General features: G+C 54.5%; 1 protein-coding gene across 1 annotated transcript in view; it reads left to right on the top strand.

Annotated features, from left to right (window-relative positions):
- Positions 1-6: 6 nt before the first annotated feature.
- The window catches only part of KCNQ1 (potassium channel, voltage gated KQT-like subfamily Q, member 1), a 405,403-nt gene continuing 393,931 nt past the window's right edge, over positions 7-11,478 (top strand). The window contains exon 1 of the mRNA XM_011988197.1: positions 7-137. Within this exon, the coding sequence (XP_011843587.1) occupies positions 114-137 (24 nt within the window). The 5' untranslated portion in view covers positions 7-113. The remainder of the gene's footprint in view (positions 138-11,478) is intronic.

The following is an 11,478-nucleotide window of genomic DNA, read 5'->3' as shown; positions in this document are numbered from 1 at the left end:
CGGGTGAACCTAGATCCGCGCGTCTCCATCTACAGCACGCGCCGCCCGCTGTTGGCGCGCACCCACGTCCAGGGCCGCGTCTACAACTTCCTCGAGCGTCCCACCGGCTGGAAATGCTTCGTCTACCACTTCGCCGTGTGAGTATCGCCACCGGCGACGGCCGGCACGAAGGTGCTTCCTGAGAGCTTGTGTGGGGGAGCTCTGTCCCAGCGCCACCTGCCCCATAGGGGCTGCCACCCTGGAGCAGAGGAGGGAAGGAAGTGGGGAAACGCAGAAACACAAACTGCACTCCCCCTTGAAGTTCAGGGGCGCTGCTGTGTCTGGGGGTGCGCAGCTGCTCGCAGGGCCGGCATGGGGAGGGAGCCGGCTGGGGAGGGGACCACCTGGAGCCCAGAATTTGGCTCCACACCTCCGGGGAGGGTCGGTCCAGGTGTGATTCTTTCTGGGAAGAGAAGCTTGCTGGGGAGCGCACCTTTGGGTTCAGTAAGAGAACTCCTCAAGGTCGGCTGAGACTCGAGGCTCAGGAGCCCCCAAGAGAGAAGGCGCCTGATGTCCAGCTGGTGCCACATCTCAGACCCCTCTGAGGCCCAGTTGTACTCTGGGGCAGGGGGCTGTCCAGGAGAGGAAGGTGACGGTGGCAGTGCTCCCTGAGGGCTCAGCGTGCCATGGGGCGTCCCCACCGGCCTCATATTAACCGAACCAAGCTCAGGAAAACCTGGCTTGATGCAGAGTGGAGAGGCACGTTTGCAGCTCTCACTCAGAGGCAGCTGTGCTCTCGCAGACGGTAGCGCTGGTAGCAGAGGCTCCTGGCCCTCCCTGTTACCAGGTGGTTCCAATTCCCGGTACAGCGTGCCTGAGCAGGGCTGGGCACTGGATTTCTCGGGGATGGGCCCGGGAAGTCACCTCCGGAAAGGTCCAGGCTGCTCTCCTCGGTGCCTGCCTGGGGCCCTCCCCCGCCGCCCCAGTGGCCCTACTTCCTGGCTGCCCAGCCAGCGGCCTTTTGGTGTGGTGCCAGCCTCTGGCCTGGGAGCCTCTACCCAGCCATCCCATGGCTGATGGCCGTGGGGCTCACCTGAGGGCTGAAGGGTGGTCTCCCTGAGCATCCTCAGGTGGAAGCATCTCCTCTGCCTTGGGCAGGCTCAGTAGAGAACTGGCTGGAGGGCATCCAGGGGCCTGTCCATGCCTGCTGGCAGCTGCCACCAGCAGGAGCCAGGCCCCAGCCAGCTCCAAGCATGGTCTCAGGTGAGAGGGTGGGGTAGAGGTCGCAGGGCTACTGCCTTCCTTGCTGAGAGGTGGCCTTCCACATCAGGAAGGGGAAGTCTCAACCACCTCTATCCTCAAAGATGTGGTTGGGGTGTTATCTTGGAGACTTTTCCCCACCCCGGCTCCCAAGCCCCTGTCTCCTGACATGTTAGCGGGTGCCTGGGCCGCAGCCGCTGCTGGTCTGTGAGAGGAACTGGCTGTGCTCATGGCTGCAGCAGCGGGGGCTTGGCTTGGGGTTTGGGAGATGTTTGTGTGCAGTGACCCAGGGGAACCCACCCAAGTCTGATGCCACTGTGCAAATGTCCAGCAGATGCCAGATTCACAGGTGCTGTGTGCTGTTGGCCACCTGCCTCCTGGACCCCAGACTCTCTGAGATGTCCAGGGGTGGGAAGACCCCCTCAGCCAGAGGCCAAGACAAAGTGCCTGCAGACCCCCTCAATTCTCGCTTGTATTCAGGTTTGTGGACATGTGCCTCTGGGCTCACTGCAGCCACCCGTGCGGAGGAAGAGGAGGAAGAGGGCTCGCCGCGCCCCAGAGGAAGTCTCTGCTTGCACTTGTGTTTTCTTCCTGATTTGGATTGTTTAGGTCTCGGAAGTTTGCTCAGCAGAGTCTACCTTTACCCAGCCTCCGTAGAGCTGGCAAGGCAGGGGTGGCTTCTGGGGACAGGGGCAGGAGGGCTTCTGTGAGGGGGTGGCCAGGAAAGGGATGCTTCTGTGAAGTGGCCAGACCCGGGGCTGGTCCTTTCCAGCTCTGGGCCCTGTCCCTGTAAGATGTGTGCCTGGCCCTGGGAAGTTGTCATGAACAGCCCCTTCCCAGGTACCTCCATGTGGGGTGGGACTGGAGGTGGACCCTGGCTGGGCAGCACATGTGGCTTGGTGGGGGCCTGGGAGATGCACTCCCACCCTCAGTGCTCTAGGAGGTTGGCAGGACCAGTCTCTCAAGGGGAGACCTGGTCATAGAGCCAGGATGGCAGAGTAGCTGGAGGCTACCTACAGCCTCACAAAATCAGGTCCAGCCCTGTGCCAGTCCAGCCCTTGTGTTGCTGTAAGAAGTCTTGGCAATGGTGGCAGAGACAGGGCCCTGTCCTTAGGTGGATTGTGAAATGAGAAGTATTGTGGTTTTTTGACCTGAAGACGACAAGCCTGGCCTTGAAGAGCCAGGGGGGTTGAGGCAGGAGCCGGTGTTCCGCTGACCCTACAGGGCTAGGGGAACTCTCCTGTGTGTGGCTGGGGAAGCCAGTCAGGATATCCTGTCCCCTCCTTGGGGAACCCCCGCCCCCAGGAGAGCAGCTCTTCCTGTGTTCCTTTTGGCCTCCCTGGGCTGGCCGGGGTGGACACGGCACCTGGGCCACGACCCTTGCCCGCTTAGGCTTCCTACCCCCAACACCCCCAGTTATCTGTGGCTGCTTGCGCCCCCACTGGGGGCAGCTCCCATCTTAGCTGAGGGGATGGGGATCCATACAGCCCTGCTGCACCCAGAGGTCCTAGCTCCCTTGCTGTGAGCCTTCATCAGGGGTGTGGACATCCAGCTGGCATCTATTCTGGTTGCTGAGACGCTTGGAGATCCTGATTGTGGTCAAGGAGAGGGATTTGAGGGGGGACCTGGAGTGCATGGGGACAGCCCTCGTAGGCTCTCAAACCCAAGCCTGGCTCAGCAGCCGCTGTTCCCCCTTCCCACAGCCTTGCCTTTCCCTGTTTCCCAAGAACTTTCCAGGGGTGTTGGCAGAACCCTCACGGATGCATGTTAATCAACAATGGAGCCAGAGGCAGGTCCTGGAGGTGGATTGGGCCGATCTGGTTGCCTCCCCAAAAGACAAAGCCATGCAGAGGCCAGCTCTCAGGGGGCAGCACCCAACTTTGTGGACCTCAGTGCCCTCCTGTCTCCAGGCTCTGGCATTGGAGTCCGAGGCAGCTGCTGGGCAGTTGTTCTGTAGCTGGGCAGGGAGGCCGGAGGCTGAAGCAGGTGCTGCGGCTGGGCCCAGAGGAGGATGGAGCTCTTTGGGCCATCAGGTCTCTTTCCATCTTCTTTAAGACCCCTCCACCCACTCCTCAGCCCTAGATTCCCAGTAAAACTGGGAATTCCTTTTGGGGCTTTTCCCAGTGCCACCTTCTGTGGGGCCTGAGTCTTTGGTCTCATCCTCTGGCTGTCTGGGATCCTCACCTCCATTACAGACTCAGCCCAGTGTTTCTGCATCCACTCTTGCCAACATGTTGAGTGCCTAACTGTGGCTTCACTCTAGTTGGGAGGAACACATCCCTTACCCCTGGCCATCAGCTGGGGAGGGGGTAGTCCAGGTGGCACAAGAGCCTGGAGTCTGGGAGAAAGGGCCTCCCCAGCCTGTGTGGGGACAGGGGGTCAGGAGCATGGTAGGGACTTGTGTCCTTGGAGGTGGCCCGGGCAGTGCCTGGTGGGTGTGGAGCAGGTGGCAGGGTTTTGTGTCTGTGCATGGCCCCATGGTTGGGCCGCCTTGGCCAGGGTCCGGGGCCTTCTGAGTCTGCGTCTTGTCCTCTGTGGCAGAGGCTACTGGTGCTGGTGCCCTCAGTGCAGGGTGCCTCAGTTGGAGGGAACATTCGTCTGTGTCTGGCACTGAAGCCACAGCTCCCTGTGGGCATGGTACTCGCAGCTTGAGCCTACAACCCTGGGGTGCTGGAGGCAGGGGGTCCCTTTTGACTTGGCAGTTGCGAGGTCCTGGAACCTTTGCACATAATGTGCTGGCTGCAGTGTGTCGCAGGTCCGGGTCTGAGGGAGGGGCTTTGCAGGGACATTCCTGGGTGCCGATGGGATGAAATTCCGCTGGGTGTGAGGGCCTGGGGTGCAGTTGGGCCGTCCAGTGCGAGGTCAGGTGGTTGGAGCCAGGGAGCTGGCATGTCAGCTGCTGCTATGAGTTCTGCCACGTGCCGTCCTGGCATGTGGCACGTCCTGCAGAGGACAGGAAGGGTGAACAGCTCCGAACCCACCCTATGTGTGCTCCAGAGCTGGAAACAGGCTGTGTGGAGCTGAGCGCCTTTGGGGGCAGCTGAGATGGGCAGGAGCACCATGCCCACTGCGGGTATCAGAGTGACAGGGATTGGCAGGCAATTCCACTCGGGTGGCTGATGCCGCTGTTTTTAAAGGCGTTGGGTGCCGAGAATTCTGCTCCTGCTGCCAGGCTGGTTTCAAGTCTGCTCCTTCTACGCTCGACGCCCTTGCCAGAGTGATCCAGAGCTGCTCAGACGAGCAAGCGTCCTCGAGTCCCAGGGGTGCTGTTAGCAGGGCTGTTGCCTGTTGCAGCAGGTCCAGGGAGCTCATGCCTTCCAGTGATGGGAATGCCACCGGTCCCTGTAGCCAAGGTGCAGACACACGCGTCCTGGTCCTGAGCCCCTGCTCGGCCCTGGGCAGGGCCCCCAGTCCCTTGCATTCCACCTGCCTTGTCTGGGAGGTGTACGAGCCCTCCCTAGCCCTGACATTCCAAACTGGCTTTTGACCCCTGCGATATGTCACTGTGATTCAAGACTCTGTCCACGGGCAAGAACAACAAGGCTGGGACAATCTCATCTCAGGCACCTGTGGGAGGAGACAGGTCCCAAGGCCGGTGATGTCAGGAGAACATTCTAGGCCTAGGAGGAGCTGAGAGAGCAGACGCTCAAGGCGAGATGCTGGTGTGTGGCCAGTGTCAGGAGAGCATGGTGTTGGCCTGGGGAGAGGCCGCAGAGAAGCTTCCAGAAGCCCAACATCTGCTGCTGGGGGGGGAGAATGAGGCAATGAATGTCACCATCCTGGGCCACTTTGACCCAGACCCCAAGGATTTGGTTACAGAAGGGAGGGCGGCAGGGTCTGGCTTCACGCTCAGGAGGTGCCTTGGGGCTGGCTAGTATGGGATTGCTGTCACCACGGGTCACTCCAGCCCCTGGGCGCTCCTACACCATGCTCTGCTTGTGCCTGGGGTCCCTGCAGGCACATCGGTGAGAACGTCCTGGCCTCCACACCCCTTCCTGGTGGGTGGCTGTCTCTTTCCAGCACCTCCTCGGAGCACCATGAGAAACCCCAGACCTCATGGATGCAAAATTATGGTGGTTGATGAAGGGAGGTGGCTGGTGTCTGTGGTACCGGCTGGGTGACCACAGGGATGCCGCGTGACCCTAGTCCAGGGGGCCGGTTTTACATGAGGCATCTGACCATGTGATGGGGTGTGGCTTCCGCTGCCCGGCCCAGCCCCCTTCTGGGAGCCGCATGTGGGTGGGTGCTGGCTGGGCAGGGTCTTCTCTCTGGGGAGCAGGCCCTGGCTGGGGGTGGGGAAGATCCATGATGGGACCCAGGTGTCTTCCCACTTCTCGACCATCTCCTGGGAAGTTCTAATATTTGATTCAGGGTGTGGGGTCTGTCTGAGCAGGCGTGGTGCTTCCAGAAGGATCCAGGTTAAGGGTGGTGTGTCCAAGGGGGTGCCTGAGCCCTTCTGCAGAAACACCATTCCCCACAGAGCAGCAGTCCTCAACCTTTTTAGTACCAGAGACCTGTTTTATGGAAGAAAGATTTTTCCACCGGGACAGTGGTGATCTTGGGATGAAACGGCTCCATCTCAGATCATCAGGTATTAGATTCTCATAAGAAGCACGCAACCTAGATCCCTCGCATGCGCAGTTCAATACGGTTTGTGCTCCTGTGAGAATCTAATGCCAGGGCTGATCCAACAGGAGGTAGAGCTCACGTGGTCATGCTCATTCACCTGACACTCACTCACTGCCGTGCATCCTGCTCCCTAACAGGCCACGGACCCGGGGTTGGGGAACCTTGTCTTAGAGGATTGAGGCTCGGGGCCATGGGATTGGCACTGTCGTTGCCCTTGGAGGGCTCTGAGCACCGGAAGGACCTGACTGTGGTCCCAGGCACTGTGTGGGATGGACCAGCAGAAAGGCTCCCAGGAGGGTGGTGGCTCCGTCATCGGCACGGGACTGTCGGGATGAGCCGCCTGGAGTCTGTTGGCATCTTCCTGGCCATCTCTGGCAGGAACTTCTCTTGATTGAAGAGCCGGGCTGGGGAGCTGACCCCAGGACATGCCCCTGCCCACTCTGGGGCCTGGGACCTGGGGCCTGGGGCCTGGGCTCTGCTCCCCATGTCGCTCATCCACGCACAGACAGGGGCATTTGGGTCGCCTTACAGATGAGACAGCCAGGCCTGGCCACTTTGCTCATGCCACACCCAGAAAGCCCTTAGGATGCTGTGGTCTCGAGTGAGGTGACGCACTGTTCCTGGCCTCAAGTCCAGTTTGTTTCCACGGGCACCCCCACTCCCACCTAGCACTTGCCACGAGGAAGCACCCTGAGGACTGTCCCCTTTGAGAGGCGGCTCCCAAAGCCTTGCTCTGTGCCTGCGTGCTGGTAGCGGGTGAACTCTGGCCGCCCTCACCCAGAGGGTGCAGGTTCCCTGGGGGTGGCGGCTCTTGGCTTCCCCTCCATATCTGCTAAGGTGCACGCCTTTCTCTGCTGCCTTCCCAAATCACACTCTGGGGCACACTGAAAGGGTGCTCTGAGTAGCTCTCCCCAGCTCCTGGCTGAACTTGCTCCAGGCAGAGACTTGAAGAGATTCAGAAAGCAGGAACCACAGGCAGAGCAGCTGGACAGGGACCCCCACCCCTGCACTCCCTTCGGCCCTGGAACGCTCCTCTGCATGGAGACAGCCCAGCTGCACTGGGACCCCTCACCCCACCCTGGGGCCAGGGGCTGCCTCCTTGACTTCCACTCAGAGCAGCCTGGGCAGCTCAGAGGAGGGAGCAGAAGGATCTCTGACTGAGAGGGGCAGACCCCTCCCAGAGGCAGCCCCACAGAGGGGAGCAGCTGGAGACAGGGGGCGGGAGCCTCCTCTGGCTGTGTCTGAGCAGCCCCAGGAGCCATGCGCTTCAAGCGTTTGATCTTGGCGGGCCCTGGGCTTGGCATTCTATTCCATGACGTCTCCAGCTGTTCTCTTGTGAAGAGTCACGTCTGTGCTCTTGGCTAGGATGGCTCAAATATTATAAAACATACAGCTTTGCTAATTAAAACAGCATGACACTGCCTTATAGGCAGGCAGATCACCAATGGAACAGCTTTTCAAAACCGCATGTAACTCCATTGTATATGAATTTTAGTAAAAGACAGAGGCAGCATCTCCAACCAGTGGGGAACAGATGGGCAGCTTCATGCGTGCTGCGGTGTGGGTGGGTGGCCACGTGGAAAGTGATCAGACTGTACCCACTTGTCACATCACACACCAGGGTAGACTTCCAGGGGGGCAGAAAACCACTTGGGCACCTAAAGAAAGCGCCTGGAATTCTTTAACCTGAGAGTGAAGAAACTTTTCTGTGACTTGAAAGCTAGATGTGTGGAGGAGGAGATTTATGTGTTTGACCACATAAGAAAGAAGCAACCTTGGCCGGGCATGGTGTCTCACGCCTGTAATCCTAGCACTTGGGGAGGCCGAGGCGGGCGGATCACCTTAGGTCAGGAGTTCAAGACCAGCCTGACCAACGTGGTGAAACCCGTCTCTGCTAAAAATACAAAATTAGCTGGGTGTGGTGGCGCATGCCTGTAATCCCAGCTACTTGGGAGGCTGAGGCAGGAGAATCGCTTGAACCTGGGAGGCGGAGGTTGTGGTGGGCCGAGATTGCGTCATTGCATTCTAGCCTGGGTAACAAGAGCAAAACTCCATCTCGGGGGGAAGGAAAAAAAAAAAAAAAGCAAACTTAACGGAAACAGCCAATGCCAGGCTGGGGGAATGTGCTGTTTGATGAAGGGTTAATCTCTTTACTATAGAAAGAGTTTCTGAAAACAGAAGAAAACCCACAGCCAGCAGGAGATATGAACCCCACTCACAGTTCAGCAACCCACAGGGGGCCCTTGAACATGTGAGAAGGTGCCACCTACACTCCTGGCGAGAGGGGTGCCGAGGAAATGTCACTGCGGCCCCGTCGGGCTGGCAGAAATCCTTTGGCATTTGCTAGCAGGCATGCAAGAGGGTAGACTCAGTGAGGAGGGGATTTGGCAACATCTAGCAAAACTGTCTGCACTGACCTCTGACCCAGCAATCCCCCTCCCCGGAACCTACCTGAAGGCACCGGCACCGGCAAAGGCAGGAAAAGCCACGTGTGAAGGGCTGTTTGTGAAAGTACTGTTTGGAAAACTGCAAATGCCCATATGTAGGAGACTGGTTGAATCAGAGATGTGTGGAATATTATGCAGCTATAAAAAAGGAATGCATAGATCTCTCTTGTTATGGAGTGATTATCAGGATTTATTTATTTTTTAGACAGGATCTTGCTGTGTTGGCCAGGGTGGTCTTGAACTCTTGGCCTCAAGCAATCCTCCCACCTCAGCCTCCCAAAGTGCTGAGATTACAGGTATAAGCCACCATACCCAGCATATCAGGATACTTTTTAAGTGAAAAAGCACAGTGAATAAAAATATAGCAGCTATTCTTCGTCTGATAAAGGGGAAGATGCAAGTCTAGATGTATATTAAAAACAAAAGCAATGGAAGCCTCCAAATCTTAAAAGTTTACCTCAAAAGGAGGGGGGGTATGGAATCAAGATGTCTTTGAACATACCTTGTTTTATAGATTTCACTTTGGAGCCATGTAAATAGTTTGCATAATTTTAAAAAAGCTGTTCCTAATTGCTTAGTGAAAAATCCCTAAATAAATCTTAACCAGAAAAAGCAGTCCCTCAAAACTGAAATGAAACAAATGAGCCTAAAAATGTGTGCTGAGTTAGTGGCTTAACCACCCAGAAGGACTGATTTCAGGTGACATATTTCTAGCGGGTTACTGCTGAAGACAAATAGAACTGCATGCAGTGACCACATCATTGTTGTGATACTATTTGTTTTATTATTCTAAGAGTGCTGCAGGGGAATTGCAGGTTAAGATAAGTAATTGTGTTGGTGTCACCAAAAATGGAGGTTTTACAAAATATGATTCACATAGAAACAGAATTAAAAACAACCGTATGATCATCTCAATAGATGTAGAAAAACTTTTTTGATAAAATGCATCATCCCTTCATTTAAAAATCCTCAACAAAAATAGGCATCAAAGGAACATATCTCAAAATAATAAGAGCCATTTATGACAAACCCATGGTAAATATGATACTGAATGGGTAAAAGCTAGACGCATTCCCCTTTAAGAATAGGAACAAGACAAGGATGCCCACTTTCACCACTCCTATTCAAAATAATACTGGAGGTCCTAGCCAGAAAAATCAGGCAAGAGAAGGAAAAGGGGATCCAAATAGGAAAACAGGACCTCAAACCATCTCCCTTCACCGATGATGGTAAGATTCTATAACTAGAAAACCCTAAAGAGTCTACCAAAAGTCTCCTGGAACTGTAAGTGAAGTCTCAGGATACAAAATCCATGTGCAAAAATCAACATTCTTTTTTTTTTTTTTTTGAAACGGAGTCTCGCTCTGTCACCCAGGCTGGAGTGCAGTGGTGGAATCTCAGCTCACTGCAAGCTCCACCTACCAGGTTCACACCATTCTCCTGCCTCAGCCTCTTGAGTAGCTGGGACTACAGGCGCCTGCCACCATGCCCGGCTAATTTTTTGTATCTTTTAGTAGAGAAGGGGTTTCACCGTGTTAGCCAGAATAGTCTCAATCTCCTGACCTTGTGATCCACTCGCCTCGGCCTCCGAAAGTGCTGGGATTACAGGCGTGAGCCACCGCGCCCGGCCAATCAGCAGCATTCTTATACACCAATGACGTTCAAGCTGAGAGCCAAATCAAGAATGCAATTCCATTTATAATAGACACAAAAAGAATAAAATACCCAGGAATACATCCAACCAAGGAGGTGAAAGATCTCTACACAAGAGTTACAAAACACGGCTGAAAGGAATCATAGATGACAGAAATGGAAAAACATTCCATGCTGATGGGTTGGAAGAATCAATATTGTTAAAATGGCCATATGGCCCAAAGCAATCTACAGATTCAATGCTATTCCTATCAAACTACCAATGTCATTTTTCATAGAATTAGAACAAACTATTCTAACGTTCGTGTAGAACCAAAAAGCCCAAATAGCAAAAAAGAAACTAAGCCAGAGGCATCACATTACCTGACTTCAAACTATACTTCAAGGCTACAGTAACCAAAACAGCATGGTATTGGTACAAAAACAGACACATAGACCAATGGAACAGAATAGAGAACTCAGAAATAAAGCCACACACCTACAGTCATCTGATCTTCAATAAAATCAACAAAAATATGCCATGGGGAAAAGGCTTCATATTCAATAAATGGCTCAGGAATAACTGTCTCCCCGTATGCAGAGGAATGAAATCGGATTCCTATCTATCACCATATACAAAAATTAAAGACAGATTAGATGTGGCCAGGCACGGTGTCTCATGCCTGTAATCCCAGTACTTTGGGATGCCAAGGTGGGTGGATCGTGGGGTCAGGAGTTTGAGACCAGCTTGGCCAAGATGGGGAAACCTTGTCTCTACTAAAAATACAAAAATTAGCTGGGTGTGATGGTAAGTCCCTGTAGTCCCAGCTACTTGGGAGGCTGAGGCAGGAGATTGCACCACTGTACTCCAGCCTGGGTGACAAGAGCAAAACTCTATCTCAAAATAATAATAGTAATAATAAAGATTAGATGTAAACATTAGACTACAAACTGAAAAAATCGTGGAAGAAAACCTAATACCCTTTTCAATATTGGCCTTGGCAAATAATATATATAGCTAAGTCCTCGAAAGCAATTGCAACAAAACTAAAAATTCACAAGCGGGACCTAATTAAAGAGCTTCTGCACAGCAAGAGAGACTGTCAAGGGAATAAACAGACAACCTACCAAACAGGAGAAAATATTCGCAAACTTTGAACTGACAAAGGCCTAATATCTGGCGTCTACAAGGAAATAACAAATCAACAAGCAAAGAAACAACCCCATTAAATAGTGGGCAATGGCTGGGCACAGTGGCTCACGCCTGTAATCTCAGCACTTTGGGAGGCCGAGGTGGGCGGATCACGAGGGCAGGAGATCGAGACCATCCTGGCTAACGTGGTGAAACCCCGTCTCTACTAAAAAAAATACAAAAAAATTAGCTGGGCGTGGTGGCGGGCACCTGTAGTCCCAGCTACTCGGGAGGCTGAGGCAGGAGAATAGCGTGAACCTGGGAGGTGGAGCTTGCAGTGAGCCAAGATCACGCCACTGCCCTCCAGCCTGGGCAACAGCGAGACTCCGTCTCAAAAAA

This window comes from Mandrillus leucophaeus, unplaced genomic scaffold (assembly GCF_000951045.1).
Source record: "Mandrillus leucophaeus isolate KB7577 unplaced genomic scaffold, Mleu.le_1.0 Scaffold325, whole genome shotgun sequence".
In the NCBI taxonomy this organism is placed as follows: Eukaryota; Metazoa; Chordata; class Mammalia; order Primates; family Cercopithecidae; genus Mandrillus; species Mandrillus leucophaeus.
Note: the sequence above shows the minus strand (reverse complement) of the source record. Positions and strands in the feature narration are given on the sequence as shown.